This window comes from Theropithecus gelada, chromosome 6 (assembly GCF_003255815.1).
Source record: "Theropithecus gelada isolate Dixy chromosome 6, Tgel_1.0, whole genome shotgun sequence".
Taxonomy (NCBI): domain Eukaryota; kingdom Metazoa; phylum Chordata; class Mammalia; order Primates; family Cercopithecidae; genus Theropithecus; species Theropithecus gelada.
In genome coordinates, this window is record NC_037673.1 from 110,717,477 (window position 1) to 110,741,224 (window position 23,748).

The 23,748-nt window shown below is 37.0% G+C and overlaps 1 protein-coding gene across 5 annotated transcripts in view; it reads left to right on the top strand.

The window, feature by feature from the left end:
- Positions 1-13,142, top strand: part of KCNN2 (potassium calcium-activated channel subfamily N member 2) — a 146,973-nt gene extending 133,831 nt beyond the window's left edge. For 4 of the 5 annotated variants that reach the window (XM_025388225.1, XM_025388227.1, XM_025388228.1 and 1 more), the window contains 3 exons: positions 3,466-3,593; positions 9,794-9,863; positions 12,536-13,142. In XM_025388225.1, the coding sequence (XP_025244010.1) occupies positions 3,466-3,593; positions 9,794-9,863; positions 12,536-12,823 (486 nt within the window). In that variant the 3' untranslated portion in view covers positions 12,824-13,142. Of the gene's footprint in view, positions 1-3,465; positions 3,594-7,107; positions 7,117-9,793; positions 9,864-12,535 lie in introns of all 5 variants that reach the window. The other variant, XM_025388226.1, reaches the window with a different exon arrangement.
- The last annotated feature ends 10,606 nt before the right edge of the window (positions 13,143-23,748 follow it).

Below are 23,748 nucleotides of genomic sequence, written 5' to 3' on the forward strand. Positions count from 1 at the left end.
TCTAGTCAATATCCTTGATGAAAATTGATGAAAAAATCCTCAATAAAATACTGGCAAACCAAATTCAGCAGCACATCAAAAGGCTTATCCACCATGATCAAGTTGGCTTCATCCCTGGGATCCAAGATTGGTTCAACATAGGCAAATCAATAAATGTGATTCATCACAATAACAGAACTAAACATAAAACCCACATAATTATCTCAATAGATGCAGAAAAGACCATTGAAAAAATTCAACATCCTTGCATGTTAAATGCTCTCAATAAACTAGGTATTGAAGGAACATACCTCAAAATAATAAGAGCCATCTATGACAAATCTACTGCCAGTATCATAATGGGCAAAAGCCAGAAGCATTCCCCTTGAAAACCAGCACAAGACAAGGATGCCCTCTCTCACCACTCCTATTCAACATAGTATGGGAAGTTCTGGCCAGGGTAATCAGGTAAGAGAAAGAAAGAAAGGGTATTGAAATAGGAAGAGAGGAAGTCAAATTACCTTTGCAGATGACATGATCCTGTATCTAGAAAACCCCATCATCTCAACCCAAAAACTTCTTAAACTGATAAGCAACTTCAGCAAAGTCTCAGGATACAAAATCAGTATGCAAAAATTGCTAGCATTCCTATATACCACCAACAGGCAAGCAGAGAGCCAAATCATGAATGAACTGCCATTCACAATTGCTGCAAAAAGAATAAAATATCTAGGAATACAGTTAACGAGGGAAGTGAAGGACCTCTTCAAGGAGAACTACAAACCAGTGCTCAAAGAAATCAGAAAGGACACAAACAAATTGAGAAACATTCCATGCTCATAGATAAGAATCAATATCATGAAAATAGCCATACTGCCCAAAGTAATTTAATAGTTTTAATGTTATTCCCATTAAATTACCATTGCCATTCTTCACAGATTTAGAAAAAAACTATTTTTAAATTTACATGGAACCAAACAAGAGTTGGAATTGCCAAGACAACCCTAAGCAAAAAGAACAAAGCTGGAGGCATCATGCTACCCAACTTCAAACTATATTGTAGGGCTACAGTAACTAAAACACCATGGTAAACTGGTACAAAAACAGACACATAAACCAATGGAACAGAAATGAAGGCCACACACGTACAACCATCTGATCTTCAGCAAACCTGACAAAAACAAGCAATGCAGAAGGAGTCCCTATTTAATAAATGATGCTGGGAGATCTGGCTGGCTATATGCAGAAAATTGAAACTGGATCCCTTCCTTACAGCTTATACAAAAATTAACCAAGGTGCATTAAATACTTAAATGTAAAACCCAAAACTATAAAAACCCTAGGAGAAAATCTAGGCAGTACCATTCAGGACATAGTCACAGGGAAAGATTTTATGACAAATGCCAAAAGCAATTGCAACAGGCAAAAATTGACCACTGGGATCTAATTAAACTAAAGAGTTTCTGCACAGCAAAAGAAGCTATTGACAAAGTGAACAGACAACTTACAGAATGGGATAAAATTTTTGCAATCTATCCATCTGACAAAGGTCTAATACCCAAAGTCTACATTGCGCACTTCTGTGTTCCATTGCTGTTTTTCTGACCCATTGGTTTTTACCCAGGGTTCTTACCTGGTTTTCCAGCTTCCTCACCAGGCAGGGATCTAGGCTTCTCCTCTATGCCTTGGACTGGTAAAATCAGAGAGAGAGCCTACGTCAGGGCCCCTTGCCAATATTCCAGATATCTATAGTTGCTTAGAGATCTGAGATTGTCTCTTTCCTCACAGGGAAAGGCTATTCCAACCCCAGAGACTGCGGACCAGTCACTTCCCACTCCTCTCTCCGTAAAAGCAAAGTCCTCAAATAAAGACTACTCATGCTGCACCAATTTCCTTACCTTTGAAAGGACATGAGGATCCGATGCAAAAAGCTTCTAAAGGTGGCTCTCCCTGCTGTCTGAGGAAGTGGAAGTATGAAGATGGATCGAAGAATTGACTTGAACTCCTTTTAGCTTCACTGTGGATGGTGGTGGTGTTACTTATACGCATTGCTGGCACTTGGCTTCTGTGTTGATCATTTTTCTGTTGCTCTGAGGATTCTCTCCATGCACAGAGTCTAATGGATATCCAGAGGCAGTGCATTACAAACCAGTCACTCCTAAAAGAAGCTTTAGTGTAAAAAGACCACTCATTTTCTTAAAATGAGTTCCAGCAATATAATTTTGCTCAAAAAGAAAACTTTTTAGTTCCATGAAAAAGAATTCACCATCAGTTACCAAACCTGATGTTTTCTTTGCTAAAGTCAATAATATAAATACAAACTTGGGCCCACAGTTTAGTGTAATTCTAAAGCTCATTCTTATTGTAAATCTAATGATTGAGGGAACTTTAATATTCATTATCTCTAACTTTCTGATGTTCAAGAAAACGGAAGTCCTACAATGTTAGCTAATCGCTTCAACCTGACGTGGTTAGTGCAAAGTCAAGTACTTAGAACGCAGTTATCAATCTCAGCTCATTGTTTTGTCTTCCCCACTACATTGCCTTTCTTAAAAAAGTTATCTTCCTCCACCTAGCACCCCAGTAACCTGTGACTCTCTTTGTGAAATATCCTTTATCCATCACTGAAAAGAATTAAATGGAACGACTTCTTACAGTAAGTAATCCAAAAGCCCAAGTGAAAGCTGTGGGTCATCAGATCCCATAGTGTGAGCAAGGAAGAAGACAGAATCTGCCCTTGCTGGCCCTTTATCAGCTCCCAGGACTTGTTGAAGACTTTCATCAAGAAAGCAAGTGATTGGATTAAGTATCCATGCCTTTCATCAGCTGCTGTAGGTCTTGGCAGTGTTACTGCAATGCTTTCACCCTTTTCATTTTTACCATCCATTTGAAATGCAGTGTACCTAAATTTCCAACAAAATCATAACACAGACTCTGTCAGTTAATTAAAGTGTGCTAACAAGCATACAAATTGCTAAGTCACTCTGGGAGGCTATCAGTTCTGGGTGTACTTATACATTCAGCACTGGAAACATGCCTTTCCAGTAGTACACAGCCAGAAATACCAAGCGGGTTTGCAAAGGACAGGATTAACCTTGGCCTCATGGCATTTTGTCTTTCTCCAGGGAAAGGAAGAACATGGAGACAACAATTGCAATACACAGTGGAGAACTCAACACCTCTTGATTAAAAAAAAAAAAAAAAAAAAAAAGATGAATAAAAAAGAAGTTTCCTGAAGGAGTAGGATAGAATTTACTGCAGAAAGAAAGTGGTAGTATCTCTCTATTTCAGTTTAAGTGTTGTTCCCAGGCAGATACAAGTACTTCTAAAAAGACATAGATTCAAGAAAAATAATATTTTGAGTCATAGTTACTAAATGAAGCTACAGCTCACAATGATCCTTGGGATGAAGACTATGACCCCCAGCAAAGTTACAAAGGATTCTGCTCTGGAATTTATCAACTGCTTTGTTTGTTCTCTTAACAGGTAAAAAATGCAGCTGCCAATGTACTCAGGGAAACATGGCTAATTTACAAAAATACAAAGCTAGTAAAAAAGATAGATCATGCAAAAGTAAGAAAACATCAACGAAAATTCTTGCAAGCTATTCATCAGTAAGTATCATTTTTCACTTTTATCCTGCTTTTGTGTCCTTGGCTTTCAATTTTTGCACTTGGTTGTTCTTGTTTCATAAGGAAAGAAAAAAGAAAACATTGTCATGTTTGCTTCCAGAAGATGTTATATGGCAATTTAATCATTCCACAGTAAGATCCTGAGAATAACCTCAGTTCCTTTAATGGTTAAAAATCACTTATTAGTACTAGAATATTAGTTAAAATGTCTTCTCAGTTTCTCTTTAGAATAACTTCTGCTAAGATGGTATTTCTTAATTTAACCTATTTATTCAGATAGTTTGCTCTAGGATATTTTTAGCTTTATTTTCTAAACATAGCTTCAAACATATTTATATGAATGTAGTGCATATAACTGATTTAATACTTGAATTTTAAATTAGTTTTTAATCAGAAATTTGGCTGTGTTCATTTTAAATGTTCTGGTTTGTGTAGACCTTTTACTCTCTTATCATTATTTTAACTTTATCCAAACCACTATTGTTTAAGTCCTTTGTGCTGTTCCATTGTTATATAATTAACATAGACTTTTAAAGTAACAATCTACATCTAGTAAGATGCATTGATAATTTTAAAGCACAGGGTCTTTCTCCTCCAGGCTGGCAGCATCCTTACTGTAAGTATTATTCATGTGGGTATCGATTGTCATGCCATGCAGACTTGCTCTTAATACCATTTCTGTATGGAGAAGAGCAGATACGGTCACATTTGTGGCTCAGAACAGTGGCTTTCTTTATGAAACCTACTAGGGTAATAATGGAAAGGTGGGTAAATACAAGATGCTTTGGCTATCCAATGAGATTTGTCTCTCAGAGCCAACTAGTATAACAGACAAGAAAACTCAGAGGCTGCAATTTTTATTTCGCATGTTCAGGTAATTCATATGTAATACGGTACCACTAACATTTTGTAGGAAATTACTAAGCATTCATCTTCTACCCTAGAATACAAAACCTGTCCATTGAACTGCCCTGCTTAAATAGGTATCACTGAAAATGTAGAATATGTAATTATGGACAGATTCATACTTCCACAGAAATTAAAACTCAAGTATCCTGAGATTTATAGTAGAGGCAGGCTCTGCACATATGGTAGAGTATCTGGCCTTCATTGCTACTCACTCATGCTCTTTCCCCAGCTTTACTAACACACTTTCCTAAGATAGTGATGCTCTTTCCTCTGTAGCTCAGTGACTTGACACACCACCATGGTTTTTCTCCCTTTGTAAGGAAAACACAAGGCTGTAGTTTTCAAATAATACTCTTAAAATAAGGAAAAACACAGAAAGGAACATTATATTCCATCCGACTCACAAGAGGGAACTTGCTCTAGACCTTACAGTTACACTTATAATCCAGAACCACCACCCAGGAGCACTTGCCTAGACATCTTGATTCCTTGAAGTTTAGATTGAAGAGAATGAGAACGCTTCCTGCCTCCCCACCCAGAGATGCTGAGCTTTCACCTCCATGTTCCTCAACCTATTTTCCTGTCAAACAGGCATCTTCCTCAAGGGACTCACCTCGCACAACTCTCCTATTACAGTGATCTTCCCCTGGTAAAACCATACTACACAGTAACCCCAACATTCATACAGGAGGTCTACAGGCCATACCATGGCAAAATCATTTTTGTACCTTTAATATTTTGATATTAACCTATATTTAGTATGTTAAAAAGAAACCTTACCTTAGTGCATGTGAGAAGATATGTATGTCCAGGGCGGAAGGGTGTGAGATGACACGGCAGTAAGCAATTGTGGTCGGTCTGTGTGTTGAGCAGCCACACATTCCATTGCCTCCAGGATCTTATCTGGGTCCTTTCCTGTCAGTCTGACCTATCAAATAGAAAATTACATGTGATTTACCTTTAATAATTTTTCATATAACAACAAATCCAAAAAAATGCTGTGATAGTTTTTGTAATACGGTTTTGTAGCCATGTGCAGTGGGAATTTGTATTACATCTTATAAGACTGTTCTGGACTATTATGTTCAGAATACATTCACATTCAAAAGCCTGGGGGAGAATTTAGGGGTTTTTACTGTAAAATGCTTTCAACTTTGCTGTAGGTTATTACATTTTTACATTAAAATATTACAAAAAAAAGTATTTGGGGAAGCTTAAAAACTGTCACTAAGCAAGTTGCAAATGCACCCTACAAGGCATGTCAGCCCTTTTTTAAGGGTGGGTACTGTGGAGTCGCTTGCACGGGGTCTCTCAGCATACTGTATTTGGACAGAGTGACAGAGGAAGCTACTTGTGATTTTTCTGCTTCTGTCAGACATTTCTTATTCTGTTTCTTCTGTAGCAATGTGTACTTCTAAAGCAGATAAGCTTCAGGCAACTCAGAAATGCTCTGAATTGCTTTATAAATTTTTCTAGGGGTTACCGGGTTTCCGTTGAGGTGGGGGACATTTATACTTTGTAAAAGTGTAACTATGTTTATTCATACAAGCTTTGTTTGGCTAGATCATTCTAATCATGCATACTTACCTTTCATTTTAGCTTAGTGTTGGAAGTTAGGGAGTGAAGTCATAGGGAAAGCACATAGGGCTCGATTCCTATGGGCAAGGCTTCCATTGCCCACTGTGCAGATCCACTGAGACCCTCAGCCTTATCTGTCGGCACTGGGTACAATCAGACCTTACTAGCTGAATAAAAATGTTAAAATTCATTCGATCGATCACTCCTGGCCTCTCCTACTCTCTGATTTGTCCTGAGTGCTTTTTCAGCAGCTCTCTGCTTCTACCAGTCCCTGCTGTCTCAACTCTGTTTCTCTTTTCCAAACTTCATAGCCTCTCTATCCTCTGTTGGATGCTGAACTGTCCAGGCCTGTGCCCTCTTTTCAGTAATTTTCTTTTTAGATTGTCACTTAGTGCCATGAAGTGTTCTCTTTCTCTTAACTGTTAACCCTTTTTCGGGTAGCAACCTTACCTTTAAAGTTTATCATTCTTTTATTTCAACTATGGACCAACATGAATTTGTTTCGGAGCCAAGAAATCCAATCTACTTGATTTGTATATCATGAGAGTTGGATTACCTGCCTTTCAGAAACCCCAGGCTTCTGAGTTGTCCTAATTTAGAAAAGATGTGCCCCCCGACAAAAAAACAATTATAATGCCTTTGTTTCAAATATTGTTCTTTTAACCATATCACATTCATATTAGGCAAAAATATTTCTTGTTGTTGACTTGAACATCAAATATCAAGAGGCCATGATGACTTTATGCATGCTCTTCCTTCTGAACTCTTACTCAGAAGGAAGCTGAGTGCTTTCAGATGGGAAAGTATAGTAGCAATGAAGAAGGATAATGGAATAGTGTTTCTCTTTGGCCAATATGTCAAAATCCTGCAGAACCATAACAGGATCTTCCAGCTAATGAATCGAGCCCCCTGTGCACAACTGAACACCACATTGTGTTATTTTGTTCCAGAATATTTTACAGTTTCTTTTCTTTTGTTTTGTCTTTTTATTTCAACAAAATGAAAATAGAGCTCGGAAGTAAGTTGTGTGAGCCGCTCCTTTCAACATTTGCAGAATTTTCTACTGGCTGCATGCACCCAGCGGATCCTTTATTTGTGAATTTTAGTAGTCTGATTGCTGCTATGGAAATGTGATCCAAAATCATGATATTTTCCTGTGATAAGTGAAGTTCACAAGGAAGAAATCAACATATGTTTCTTATTCTTCTTTTTTGGGGGGAAAAAAGTGTAATACACATCTGCATGTTACCTTTTATTCTGGCAGCTGCAGCTTAAGCAGGCTTTTTCTATCAGCTCTCCTACATTACAGGCAGTGTAAGAAACAAACAACAAGACAAGATGATTTCTGGAAGCTAAAGGAATTCCAATCGAATAGGGCTACTCTATGTCAGCTTTCCAGATTCGTAGAAAATAAAATGGGCAAAATTCTACTGTCAGACATAGTATAGTAATCCAAGAGAAGTAAATTCGGCCCCGTTGTTTCCAAGATGAAGTACCCACTTAAGCTAAGAAACTGCCACTGGCTGTTCTAATCTGACTTGTAGAATTCAGGACTTTCTCTGTACTCATTACTTGCTGGAGGCATCTGGTCCAGAGCCCAAACTTCTGTCATTTCTGTGCCACCAATACTACAACTTAAATTTGAAAATGAAACTTTATACAAATTCCTTTATAGAAATTTTAATCCATTTTTATACAAATGGATTAAAAATATTACGAAGAAAGGTAATTGTCAATTGATAGTTGGAATACTGGTATTGAATTCTAGCCATAGGCTGTTGCCTGCAGAAAGCTCTGAGCTGAGATTCTGCTCTTTTTTTTAAAAAAAAAAGCAGGTGTTAGGAGACAAAGACAGAGTGGGACCAGCCTGTGACGTTTTTCTTGCAGTAATGAAGAATTAGAAGAGAACTGAAAGGAATAACTGTTTTCCATCTTAAGTATCACTTAAAGTCATCTAGGATACCTCTGTTGGTATGAATCCAGCAGTGCAGAAACATTGTTCTAATCTAACACACTTCATTCCATATGTGAGGAAACTAAAGGCCCAGTTAGAGTCAGTGAGGATGGAATCCACTGTTGTACATTGCTCTTTCTTTAGTACACTTCCATGTAATGAACCATAGATGTCTAAGTGTTCTTTTTAGGAGGTATAGGGTGGGGGTAGTTGCCTGTTTTTCAAAGGCACACATCAAAAATTGTAACCCTATTAATTACTAAAGGAAATTTTTCTCAACAATATATTGGATCTAAATACATGCTTGTAAATTTATTTTAGACTAGGACATATTCCATCTCTATAATAGCATAAAAAGGAGCCAGTTAACTTCGTTCCAGTGTTCTAATAAACACATAGTCGCAATGAGAAGTTATAACCTTCAACTGTTGTAGATTGGTAAAGATCGTGTTGTAGGTAGGTGTCAGCTAAACTTACTGGCAGAAGGCACTGCATCTTCACTGTAGAGCAGATTTGGTGACATATTGGATATCCTAGTTTCAGAACAAAATCACTGAACATTATGAACATATTACAGAAATCTCCCTGGCAGTAAAATCTTGCCCTGTGAGTTTTTATTCCTTCTACATAATTACCTTTCATTTCAATTGAAAAATAATACAAAATACTCTCTCTAGCATTAAAACTATACTTTGTAAAATGACTTGTCATCAAAGTAAACTAAGATTGGCATGACTGTTTGTTTGTTTGTTTTCATTAAATAGTTTAGAAGAACCTACTTCTCTTTTGGGAAAAAGCTTTTAGTTGTTAGCTTAAGGAACAACAAACCACATTTGTCTTATTGGAAAATCTTTCTTGGTACACAGTCAACACTGAATAAATATTTGTTGAAAAATAATATAGTAAATAAAGAATAGCAGAGTTCTTACCTAAAAATGTTTCCTAATACCATTTTTTGACTCTTAATTGACTCCTCATCAGGTACATACAATGATATTTAACAGTAGCTCAACATAATCTTACGAGTAGAGACTCCATCTGCCAGATACTATAATTGTCCTCTGACTTTTATCTACACTGAAAATTAAGGGAAATTTTTCCTAGGAAATGGTCTGGCCTCCCTTCAAATTTAATGGCAGTTCAAGATAAAAGTTAAACGAAATACAGTGAAGAAAAAGATAATAATTATGTGTTTTGTGTTATATTGCTGCTGGTTGAATAAAAGTTTTTTTTTTTTTGTTAATAAGAATCTCACTTATCACTGTGTTTTCATCAGGTTCAAATACCTAACCCAATCCATTTAAGACTAAACAGGGCTAATACCTGTATCTAGTCATGTAGGCATAGGAAGGTGCTCATTGCTCCAACATCGATGAAATTCCAGTTGCTTTGCATATTTCTTCCTATGTCTATTTGTCATGATACTGGGGCTTTAAGGAATGTTTTGGCTTTTTCTCATATGGTTAAATCCTTATGAGTCTTTCTGAATCCAACTTTACCTGGTAAATAGTTGTCCTAAGGACATCTCATCTATTGCTGTCTCTCTCCTTTCTTTTTTGCGGTGTTGGGGAAGCATGCTTCTCATTGAACCAGACACATAACCAGTTTGGACTTACCCCAGATATTCAAGGCATTATCCATGCAGTTATTTGCTCTTGTCAATTTTGTGCATGCTCTTTGGAAGGCATAAGATTGCTGTAGAAAGAAGGGAACCTTTCTGATATCAGATTCTGTCTTTTAGATTAAGAAGTGTAAAAATGGAGCAGAGGAAACTGAATGACCAAGCAAACACCTTGGTGGACTTGGCAAAGGTAAGTCTGAGGTGCTTAGCCCTCATAGTTGCATCTGTTGAAATCAGCCACTGCACAGTCACTAATCATTCATGTTTCAAGAGGATCCCAACCCAAATTTAATTAGTAAATCAAACCAACCAAGCACCCTAAAATGATGGTCCAAGTTAAAAGAATGTTTCTATAACTCTCATTTAATGTACTCTTTCCCTGTTACGTTATTCAACCCCATTCTGAAAACATTCCTAGTTACAGTGATTTGGAAGTACCATAAGAAGCTTAAGTGGAATAGGAGACAATACCTGTGGGATTTTTATTTGCATGTAAATCTCATCCCAATAAGAGCAGAACTGCATCCGAGGTGTGAGTGTGATATTCAGGAATGAATAGGACTCATCAATTAAATTTTGTTCTATGTATTTTAAGCAAACTCAAAAGAATGCAAAGTTGAAATAAAAATAAAAGATACCACCTGTAATCCCAGCACTTTGGGAGGCCGAGACGGGCGGATCACAAGGTCAGGAGATCGAGACCATCCTGGCTAACCCAGTGAAACCCCGTCTCTACTAAAAAATACAAAAAACTAGCCGGGTGAGGTAGCGGGCGCCTGTAGTCCCAGCTACTCGGGAGGCTGAGGCAGGAGAATGGCGTCAACCCGGGAGGCGGAGCTTGCAGTGAGCTGAGATCTGGCCACTGCACTCCAGCCTGGGCGACGGAGCGAGACTCCGTCTCAAAAAAAAAAATAATAATAATAAATAAAAAAATAAAAGATACCAGAAATTACATCCTAAAATGAAAGTTATCACCCCAAAGTGATCATTTTTTATGGTTCTTTCTCCATTTCATTATTTCAAAATCATACCACTTTTTAAAAAGTATATTAACGGTCTCCAAATTATTCTACCTTATTTGCAACATTTATCTGATCAATTTCTGGTTGTTTCTCCCCACATAAAACCCATCCTTAAAACATAAATATTTGTCAGCAATCAAAACATTGCATTTTCCTGGTTGAGTTCTAAAGGTGGTATTAGAATAGCATTTATATAATTGTTCAGCCTTTTACCCAAATGCTTTGAAAGAGACAACTCTCAGTTGCATCTTACAAACTGTTTTTTTTGTTCGAGAAATCAGCCATGATTTTACTAAAGCCTCAAGTATAATCCATAAAAATTACAAGTATTTGTTCTAGTCTCATTAAATAATGCATCTAAATTACATTCATTTCAATGTATATCTGTACCACATACTAGATGAAGATGCTAAGTATTTAATGATTTACCCTAGGAGAGCATATATCATGCATATAAACTGGACAGCACACATATATAAGGTATGAAGACATCCTCGATTAATGTGTGTAAATGTGGCTGTTACTTGGACATATGAAAAAAAGATGGGCAAGCTCCATCACTCCTAGGTTAAATGATTTTTAATGGATATTTTTATGGAAAAATGAACAGACCACATTGGAATATGATGCAGAGATGTAATTTTACTTCAAGAGTACCACTGTGAGGCAAGATGCTATTTCTTTATTAATGTACTTATTATGACCACAGGACTGTACGTACCATAAAGGCTCAGTATTTTTGTAAATGAATGGATGCTGTTCACATATTCTCAAGACTGTGTAGTAAAATTAAGTGTATGCACTATGTCTCTGATCAAACTGAAACAAGGTGCCTATATTCTGAATGATAACTCCCTTATCAGTTCATTTACCATCTTTAAAAGATTGTTAAGCAGAAGAAGAGCATATGATAGAAGAGAAATGAAGTAGAAGGAAGGACAGCTTAAATGAAGGGATCTCAGACTTGGGAAAGTCTGCACTAAACTAACATTAAAACCTTTTCTTCCCCTTCACTAGCCTTTCCCCTTTCTAGCTCTGAGCTGATCAGTCCTTTCTCTTTGTCTTTTGGCTACTCAGGAAATATACCTAGAAATCCGAGTTATGGATATCCTGTGATCAAGACAGTCGATTTCAAGGTTCACTAGGAATCCAGAAACATTTTCCTATTTTAACCACTTAGCTTTGATTAAGCCTTAGCCAGTAGGTCAGAGCCACAGCCAACAAGGTAGACTGGTAACTTTAGTATCTCCCTCAACTAATATTCTCTCAATTATCTGTAAAATTTCCATTTGACCCAATGGAGAGAGGCCTATAATTTGAAACAAAGGATAACAAACAATATTTAGGAATTTATTGCTTTAAATTACAAAATTGTAAAACCAGTTAATCCTAAACTTCATTTATATTTTACCCTCAACATTTCTGCTAAATCCCAATACTGATTCTGCCCATTTTTAAAAAATTACCCCTGCCCTAATGTTATGTGTTGCAAAATGAATTTGATGTGTACTAACCTTTGTGACAACCTTTAACATACATATATAAATATTAAATTGAAATGTTTTTGTCTATCCTGATACCACCTACAATCATTGGGCATACCACCAGTAGCAGTACCTGCTCCACATTTTCTACAACTGAACCAAAGATCTTATATTTCTGTTATAAATCCTAGCATTGAACAGATACAATAAATTGACTTTGCAAGATGAGCTGTTCAGTTTGCTGACACCCCTGTTATACTGAATGCCACCAGCAAGAGACTGGAGCTAAACCTCTGAGAGGTGGACAGTTTGTGTTCAGGGCAAGTATAATTAACCTTCTCAATCCTGTTTTTCAGACCCAGAATATCATGTATGATATGATTTCTGACTTAAACGAAAGGAGTGAAGACTTCGAGAAGAGGATTGTTACCCTGGAAACAAAATTAGAGACTTTGATTGGTAGCATCCACGCCCTCCCTGGGCTCATAAGCCAGACCATCAGGCAGCAGCAGAGAGATTTCATTGAGGCTCAGATGGAGAGCTACGACAAGCATGTCACTTACAATGCTGAGCGGTCCCGGTCCTCGTCCAGGAGGCGGCGGTCCTCTTCCACAGCGCCACCAACTTCATCAGAGAGTAGCTAGAAGAGAATAAGTTAACCACAAAATAAGACTTTTTGCCATCATATGGTCAATATTTTAGCTTTTATTGTAAAGCCCCTATGGTTCTAATCAGCGTTATCCGGGTTCTGATGTCAGAATCCTGGGAACCTGAACACTAAGTTTTAGGCCAAAATGAGTGAAAACTCTTTTTTTTTCTTTCAGATGCACAGGGAATGCACCTATTATTGCTATATAGATTGTTCCTCCTGTAATTTCACTAACTTTTTATTCATGCACTTCAAACAAACTTTACTACTACATTATATGATATATAATAAAAAAAAGTTAATTTCTGCACATACTTGTTTGGTCACTTGACATTTCTAAAGCTTCACTTTTCTCACATTATTTTCAAGGCAAAATAGCCGATTATCATCTGATGCACACTGATAATTTTGATAGCCAAAAGTTTGGCTGGTTGGAAAAAAAGACTTTCAATTCCTCTATACCCTAAGATTTTTCTCTTGTTATGAATCATTTGCATCAGTCATTTGAACCAGGATAGCTTACCAGTTTTTGGGTTGCATTGTCTCATTTTTAATTCAATTTTTTTTCAAAATGTAGAAAGTCAGTCTTTTATCAGAACATATACAAATAAGGAGTAGAGATGCTTTCAAGAATTTTTTAATTCCCAGTTTACTAGCAAATTTATAGGAACAAAGTATCAGGGTACATCACTGTCTGTAAACAGATGGTGCAGAATTTTAGTTCTAAACTAGTTATTTCGTATCTTTCCATTTATTTATTATGAAAGGCCAAGCATGCACTTTAAGTGTTTGGGGCCTACATGTGTATATTCATAGATACATGTTTGCATACAACAGCATAATGAGCATACATAAGCCTAACTCCTAACATATCCTCTAGTAAGTGATCTCATCTTGGTCTGTACTTACATATTTAACACAAGTGAATAGCATCTAGTAAATTTCACGTGTTTTAGGACACTTGTTTCCTGGATGGTTAAGGTCAGTTTGTGTGAAAGAGAACTGAGTGGTTATTGCTACAAACCTAGCTGTTTGCAGATTTGCTCTAAGAATCCACTGGGTTTAGAAGAACCATGTGTGAGATGATAGCAATATGGAATTTCCTCATGTGGTGTTATTCCCTGGAGTTTACAAGAAAGCTGATGGTGGTAGGGATAATGCGTCATAAAAATAAGGCTTCGTTTGGACATCTCTGAAAGCAACCTGCTTGTATCAGCCTAAACCTAAAAATATTCAATTTTCAGGGCAATCTGCTTCAGAAGCTTTTGTCCCCCCTCCACTTCATTTTATACCATACCCTTTGGTGTCAACCTTACAACATTCAAGTTGCTAGTATGTTTTTCCTTCTTTAGCACAAACTAGAGTGATATATTTGATCCACCCTACATAGTCCAATGGATAAAATAACATTTATAACATTCTGCATAAATAATTTAAAAACCAAACAGTTCCTTTCAATATCAAGGATATAAAACTATGATTGCTTTAGATTGCATGAGAACCACTTGCCATTTACTGTCTATCCAAAATGGCTGAAACTAAAGTCCATTCATATAGCTTATATAGGCCTCTGTTGGATGAGAATGAGGCTTGGAATTTTTTTTTTTTTTTTTTTTTTTTTGATAATAAGTGAAAGGAAACAAGAACACTGGTTATAGAAACATATTGCCAAGTTAAATGAACATCAAGATCCTACTTCATCAAGATTTCTATTTCATGGATGAAATCAAATCTCATTTTATGTATTTTGGGTTACATACAAGAATATATCAAGCATTTGGTATAAACACCGGATGTAAGAAGGAGAAATTTTGGAAAAACATTAATTTGTTCTTACAATGTATATAGTTAATTCTTGTATCTTCTACCTTTGTTGTGACTAAAAGGCAGAGTAGCAGCTGAAGTTTATCATCTTACAGATCAATGAACACTATCACCCCAGAACATTAGGGGACTAGGGAAAGAATAATGTATTGCTTCTCTTGTCAAAGATGAGAGAAGACAAAGATTTTAATTTATATTTCTTTACCTTGCATTTATTCTCTTCTTTTTAACTGTAGCTCTTCTAGAATAAGTCACTCTCCTATCCTTCAAAATCAATTTTTCGTTTCCTATTCTATGTGGAGTATATGAAAACTGGTAAATATTAAATTTTTTATTTCTATTTTTTTAAATGCCAAATAACCACAGTGTTAAAAGGAGGAGGGGACCCATCGGTTACATAGACATTCTGGCCTGTGATTTGCTGAATCAACCCCACTTTAGGCACAGCTACCAAGTCTCCTCCCAAATGGCTTTGAATTAGGCAGAGTCCTCTGAGGGCTGCTTAGAGGACTGCTCTTGTGGTGAGAAATGCCCTAACTTGCATTTTGCTTTTCAGAATTCCCAATAATAATTAAGTTCTGTTTGTCTCATCTCAGCCTGCCACACCCTGGTCTGTTTCTCTACAGCCAGCACAAGCCATTTGGCTTCTGCAAATCATTTTAATTTACAATGGCACCACCTTCCTCAGTAATTTTCATTTCCTCCACTTACATTCAATGTCAAGGTTAGTCACTAGAAAGAAGACCCTGTGCTCTTACAGAAATGAGGATGAGCCAAATGCATAACAGATACTACATTGTGGAAATTTCATGTGTTTCTCTCTAGTTTCTCCTCCCTTTCTCTTTGTTTTCCAAGAGTCTCTCCATCAAAACATCTGTAGTGATCGAGTAACTATGCTCCAAAATAGAATTTGGGAATTCAGATAAAAAGCTAGGGGTTAGGGTTAATATGAACATCAAGCAATGGATTAAATAATACAGTCCTCCTATTTTTGCACTTTGCTCAGTTTTGATAAATAGCATGGCAAAGTGGAAGGAGTCAGACTTGAGTGTGGAACTTAGCCCTGCCACTCACTAGCGCTATGTACTTGAACATCATTGATTCTCAGAGACTTTTGTTTTCTCATTTGTAAAATGAGCCTAAAAAGAGACAGCTATGGTGGGGCAGGGCGGGGGAAGTCTGCAAAGCCTGGCATCTATTTCATCAAATGATGGTAGTTACTTATATTACTACTTACAGCAAAAGGCAGCAAATATTAAACACCTCCATTATCTGCTTCTAACTGTTAGCACATGACTATATATATATATATATACTATATATATATAGTATATATATATATACACTATATGTACTATATATATATATATATGTACACACACACACACACCCCAAATCTGTTCATAAATATGATCCAGAAAAGTAGAGGGTGTTTGGTTAGGGAGTGCTGGGAAGGTCACCTGAGAGTTGGACCAAAAGTTTCATTTACTTTTCCAGACCCTTCCCCGTAGGTCCTGAGCCTCCACCCACTTCTCCTAGTCTGTGTAACACACCCTGATGCCATTTATGTGTTTTAACTTGGGGTCCCCAACCCTGGGGGCCTGGCCAGTTAGGAACTGAGCTGCACAGCAGGAGGTGAGTGATGGTACAGCAAATAAAGCTTCATCTGTATTTACAGCTGCTCCTCATGGCTCACATTACCACCTGAGCTCTGCCTCCTGTCAGATCAGTAGCGGCATTAGATTCTCATAGAAGCACAAACTCCATTGTGATTGCGCATGTCAAGGATCTAGGTTGCGAGCTCCTTATGAGAATTTAATGCCTGATGATCTGTCACTGTCTTCCATCAGCCTCAGATGGGCCCTTCTCATTGCAGGAAAACAAGCTCAGGGCTCCTACTGATTCTACATTATGGTGAGTTCTATAGTTATTTCATTATATATTACAATGTAATAATAGAAATAAAGTGCACAATAAATGTAATGCACTTGAATCATCCTGAAACTATTGCCCCACAACCCCCAGTCCAAGGAAAAACTGCCTTCCACGAAACTGGTCCCTGGTGCCAAAGAGGTTGGAGACCACTTTTTAACTGACTTTTGAAGCAATCCACTAAGAAAAAAATTATCAAACGGGTTGTTTGATAAATAAAAACCTAGGAGATGTTGAGAGTCCCGGAAGACCCTGCAACAAGCAGTATAATACAAAGGACTTCTCTCCATCTCACTGTCACTACTGCTAGAGCCCTGATGAACATGATCTTTTTCAGTTTGTTAGACTAGGAAGCAAAAACATGCCCTGTCAATGCTGCTTTCTAGTTCTTCTGTTAAATATGTCACGAGTCAGTGAACCCAGAAATAGAAAACATATAGTTTTCCAGGTATTTTTAGAAATACTTAGAATTTCTTCCCCCCAGAAAAAGTCTTTTTCTCCAGTTATGGTTTCCTCTACCCCAAGTGGGCTCATGCTCCCTAGGTGGTAGTATGGAATGAAAGATGCTACTCAAGTGATTAGAAATTACTATGGCTGAGATCATTGGTATGTAGCCTATAGTCCCAGCTACTCAGGAGGGTAAGGCAAGAGGATAGCTTGAGGCCACAAGTTCGAGACCAGCCTAAGAAATATAGCACCCCATTGCAGAGAGCAAAAGAGTGAGTGAGAGAGAAGAAAGAAAGGAGAGAAGGAGGAAAAGAAAAGGAGGACGAGAGGAGGAAGGAAAGGACTGAAGGAAGGAAGGGAGGGAGGAAGAAGACTTACTAGGGCTACAGTGTCAGGAGTACTATATTAACCTTCGGTTAGTAACTTACTTAACCTTAGGTCCAGCTAAAAGTTGCATCTAAGAGTGGCTGTGGTCAGCAGATTGTGGCCAAGCAGAGTAGAACAGAGAGACACTTTGTTTGAGTCTCTCTACTCTGTTAATAACTTGCCTTTCCTGCCCCCTCTTAGTAGGAAAGCAGTCGCTCTCCATAACCCAACTCTTTTAATATCTGTTGGAGACAGGTCTCATTTAATCCTTTAATTCCTTCATCAACCCTACATTTATTTCCATTTTACAGATGCAAATACTAAAGGGAGTATCTGTTTCTAAAACGAGTTCAAGGAAATAAGTTCCTTTCTCAAAAACTTAAATTATCAATTTCCCTGGGGTTTCCTTCCCTGCCCCCCACTCCCAAATAAAGAAGCCTATAAACCAGATAATATTTCTCGTTTGTCCATCCTGTCACTAATAAAAATATTTGAGGGCAGTGAAAATGCAGTGTCCTCTCGTAAGGTAAAATATATATATATATTTGCAGACTCTGAACTGGTTCAGCTCAAAGGAAAAGTACACCTGCACAGTGGGAGATTATGTGGGTCTGAGTCATAAAAGAATCCAACAGATCACAGAACGTACTCGGTGTTGCACCCACATTTTGAGTTGATGCCACGTGTTTCCTCTGCTGAACCTGGGTCAGGCAATGAACCTTCAGCCATCCAGGCCCATCACCTCCCCTGCTGAAGAGACTGTGGCCACCAGACCTCCTTAGGTGGTCGATGAGGGATGATATGAGATACTAAGAAGAAGTCTAAACTATATCTTCACTGTAAAGGAAAAATCAAAATGGCTTCAGTAAGAAAACATTTGGCATCATGTGTACCAAAATCCTTCTGGCCATAATATTCTAAGTCTACATTATTCTGCCTAATGATTCCCATACCATCCACCATCCCTTCAGAGTGGGTTGGAGTGGACCCACCTGCTCAAGCACATTTTACATGTAGAACCTGAAGAGAGGGGCCTATTCTAGGTAGGCCTTCAGGTTCTACATATAAAATGTGCACAATTCCATGTTGTACATGAACCCGATTCTTCCTCTATCTCATTTCCTCCCACTTTTGTCTTACTGCTTAAGTGGAATTGTTAGGTTGAACATTCATATTTTTGTGGGCTTTGGGAATGCAAGGCTAAAATTAACCTGTCTTTCTGTTGGATAAGATCACACAGCCTCAGAGAGGAAACTAACAATGAATAGATAAAAGGACTTTAAATTAACCAACAGTTTTATTTTTGAGTTTATAGGAGGAAGTGATATGCTATGAAGAAATACTGGCATCACTTAAATATGATTGCGTAAGGAGCTTTTCCCTTTATTTTTCTAAAAACCTATTTATATGTGTTCTGAAACATATTTTAAGGGAGTTTGAAAATCATAAGTGTCTTTGACAGCGATCACTGATAGCAAGGGTCTTAAAACAGGTTGCTGTGGGGAATAAAAACATTAGGTGGACATTTCGTCGTAAATGTGAAGCAGCCCAAGTGGAGAATCCTTTGTATCTTCATGAGATTCCTATCCCCTCTCTCTTTTAGAAAAAGCCACAGCAAGAGAATATTTCTTCTGTATAAATAATAGAGAGGACTTGAAAATTAGCAAAAAGCGGAATATTGCATAAATAATTTAAATGATTAAATATTTAGGGGAAAAAAAACCCTTTGCAAAGGCATTTAATGAAAACTTATTTACATATAAAGGAGAATAAAGGTAATGACACATTCTTATTCTTGACTTTGATAATTTAAAAACTAAGTAGAAACTATTTTGGAAAGACAAAAAAGGCAAGAAAGCTTAAAAAATAAAAAAGTGAGAAAGCACAAAGCAAGAAGATGAAACCTAATAATCTAACAACAAATACCAATAGTTTAACTCACCTGTTTAAAGGATAGAAAATACAAGCTTATGTTAAAAATAAAATACACATATCTGCTTTTTATGAAATAAAATAAAATGACAGGTCAAGTTAAATCCAAGTTACAGGGGAGAATTCAGGCTGGTCCAAACAAAAACGTGGTAGCAGTGTTCATTCAGACTGAAGCAAATCAAATGAAAAGTATAAAATCACAAAAAGATGCCACGTTAGACTGATAAACATTCAATTGATACTGAAGAGAAAGCTGCATGAAGTGTATGCACTAAATAATAACACATATAAATTAAAACTCTCAGAAATAAAAGGAAAAGCATAATTGTGTGGGAGACTTTAAGATCTCTGCAGCCTATACACATCAAAATGTAATAGACCAAAAATACAGTTTTTCAAAAAAAATTATCAAAATTGGCCTAAGAACTAGTAGAAATATGAATAGAAAAATAACTATATAAGAAATAGAAATGTAGTCAAAAATATAGCAAGTCAAAAAGCACTCATACCAGTTGCTTTGAAAGAATACTTTGTGTTTTATATAAAGTCTCCCTGAGAATTAAATAACATAAAGTTAGGCAACTTATTTTACTAAGTATATGACCCTAAAGTCATAACTAGGCAAGGAAAACAGAAGATAAAGCTACAAACCAATCAACATGGAAAGTTGCATGTAAAAATCCTCAATATGATATTAGAAAACCATATCCAGGGCTATATTAAGACAATAATACAGCATGACCAAGAAAGTTTAATCAGCCTTTCAAAAATATGAAACCCTAATAATATAATCACAGCATGTAACAAAGACAATCACATAATTACTTCAATGCTAAAGCTACATCTGATAAAATTCAACACTCATTCAAAAAATATTTATAGTAAACTAATAAGATAGAGGAACTTATTTGATAAAGCGTATCTGCAAGATACTAAGTAACAGCAAAACTCTAGACATATCCTCCTTAATGACAGGAAGGAGGATGCCCAGCATCATCACTGCTGTTCAACACTGTGCCAGAGCCCCAGCCAGTGTCGCTTCACACTGCTAAACTTCACACTGTTACTCTACCCCCAGATGATAACGATCCAAGCCTGACACACACACATGCACGCACACACACAGTTCAGGAGGATTTTTTTATGACTTAACAGTGTGTGAGACCTTCTCACACAAGATAGAAAAAGCAAAAGTCACAAAGGAAAAAAAAAAAAACATTTGCTTTTGGCAAAATTAGAAAGTTTCTGAAATATAAGGTAAAATGACAGGAGAAAAAATATTTACAATACTATATGACAAAAAGGCATTTTTATTCAGAATATATACATGTAGATAGATATGGATGTAATAGTATTTTATAGTTATCTGTGTCTAGATAAAGATATAAAGATAGATCTATATCTCTCTACATGGACTATCCATAAGTAAAAGATAAAAATCTGGTAGGAAAACAGCAAAGTAAAGGATTTCCACAGGCTACTCACAAAAGTGGCAATAAACATGTGAAGAATACCAAACCGACTGATAATAAGAGAACTGTGCAGTAAGACACCAAGAAGGTGTTATTTTTTCCCAGTAGACAAAGTGTTAACAGTATAACACATGTTAGTATGGAATAGGTAAGGGGAAATAGGTCCCTCATATACTACTAGTCTGAATATTCGTAAACTGGTTCAAAGCTATTTAAGACAACCTATTAAAATTTAAAATGCATATACCTGCTTTGGAAAATTCTCAAATTTTTAAGACTGAAAAATAAATAAGTAATAGTGTTTCCCTTTCCTGAGAGAAAGACAAAACTCACAAACTTTGTTAGCAAGTGAGACAAGGTCTGTGTCTACTGCTCCCAGAAGAACAGTCTCTATTTGCCAACGAATGAAGCTACCAGGACCCTCATTATGGGGAGAGAGAGAAACATCAAAATGCTTCTCTATTTGGTGTCACTTGCATAGAGAGAAGAGTGCACGAGAGAGAGAGAGAGAGAGAGCGCGAAAGAGAGAGAGAGAGCGTGTGCTTCCAGACACTTGGACCAAGTGCAAAGTGTTTTTCTATTGCCATATTACTTCATAATCAGAATACTATTAAATAGCATTCTCATATTTCCCACAGTCTTTTCAGACGTCAGGTGAAGATTCCTCTCAAGACTCCATGCAAGAGGAACCTGTGCTTTCAGCCTAGTGTTTCCATGGTTCTTTCACATCACACACAGTGAAACTTAGGAACATACCTCTTGATGTTATTGTCTTGAAACATTTTAAATAAAGTGTAGTAAAAATTCCATCAAATGGTAATTTCAGTAGAGGAATTTTGTGCCAAATTATCCCTATAATCCCAGGCCAGACTATAAAGACCTGGGGGCATAAACATGTATTTTGAGCTGGGAGGAGGGTGGAAGTGGACAGTTTGTTGTCCCTGGTAAACATCCACACAATCCCACCACTCAGTCTCTTCTTTAGAGTAACACCAGCACCTATAGCCATGCTGGAAAGTCTTTGAGCTTTTACTGCAACTGCACTTTTAATATCTTTTTAATTCCAAATGTCTTTAAATAGAGAAACTGCTGAATAAATTGTTACAAATACACAAATTAACAACTTTAAAGTATTTGGAAGATCTAAAATTACTCACCTAGAAAGATCCTTAAGATATATTAATATTTGTTAGCAATAAATACAAACTTCAGAACATTACTAAGAGTAGAAATAAGGCACTATGCTGGAAGACTTAGATAATGTATTTAGGCAAATGTCATTAGAGCTATAAGAAAACTGTCAAAGCTTTATTTTCAAATATTATAGAACAATTTGACAACTCCACAGAATCAATAACAATAATTCAAACGAGACAAAAATTCAGCAAGTTAATGGGTATAAAAACAGTATGCAAAGATTGAAACCCCTTTCCTTACACTATATACAAAAATTAACTCAAAATGGATTAAAGATTTAAATGTAAAACCAAAAACTATAAAAAACTCTGGAAGGCAACCTAAGCAGTACCATTCTGGACACAGAAATCAGCAAATATTTCAAGAAGACACCAGAAGCAACTGAAACAAAAGCAAAAACTAATAAATGGAATCTAATTAAACCAAAGAGCTTCTGCACAGCAAAGGAAACTATCAACAGAGTAAACAGACAACCTATAGAATGGGGGAAATTTTCTGCAAGCTATGTCTCTGAGGTCTGCTGTCCAGCATCTATAAGGTCTGCTGTCCAGCATCTATAAAGAACTTAAACAAATTTACAAGAAAAAAAAATCCCATTAAAAATTGGACAAAGTTCATGAACAGACACTTTACCAAAAGAAGACATACATGCAGTCAACAATCATATGGTAAAAAGCTCAACATCACTGATCATTAGAGAAATGCAAATTAAAACCACAATGAGATGTCACCTCTTACCAGTCAGAATGGCTATTAATAAAAAGTCAAAAAATAACAGATGCTGGTGAGGTTGTGGAGGAAAAGGAACACTTATACACTGTCAGTGGGAGTGTAAATTAGTTCAACCATTGTGGAATACAGTGTGACAATTCCTCAAAGACCTAAAGATGGAAATACCATTCACCCCAGCAATCCCATTACTGGGTATATACCCAAATAAACATACATCATTCCACTATAAAGACACACGCACATGTATGTTCATTGCAGCACCATTTGCAATAGAAAAGACATGGAATCAACCTAAATGCTCGTCAATGGTAGACTAGATAAAGAAAATGGGGTACATATATACTATGGACTACTATGTAGTCATAATAAAGAACAAGATCATGTCCTTTGCAAGAATAAAGATGGAGCTGGAGGTCATTATCCTTATCAAACTAGCACAGGAACAGAAAACCAAATACTGCATGTTTCACCTATGAGTGGGAGCTAAACTATGAGAACACATGGACACGAAGGGTAGAACACCACATGCTGGGGCCTATTTGAGGGTGGAAGGTGGGAGGGAGGCAGAGGATCAGGAAAAGTAGCTAATGAGTTTCTAGGCTTAATACGTAAATGACGAAATCGTCTACAACAAACCCCTATGACACAAGTTTACCTATATATACCTGCATGTATCCCTGAACTTAAAAGTTAAATTTAAAAAATAGCATGCCGAGGCCGGGCGTGGTGGCTCACACCTGTAATCCCAACACATTGGGAGGCCGAGGCAGGCGGATCACCTGAGGTCGGGAGTTTGAGTCCAGTCTGACCAATATGGAGAAACCCTGTCTCTACTAAAAATACAAAATTAGCTGGGCACAGTGGCGCATGCCTGTAATCCTAGCTACTTGGGAGGCTGAGACAGGACAATCGCTTGAACCCGAGAGGTGGAGAGGTTGCAGTAAGCCAAGATCGTGCCATTGCACTCCAGCCTCAGCAACGTGAGTGAAAGCCCATGTCAAAAAAAAAAAAAAAAAAA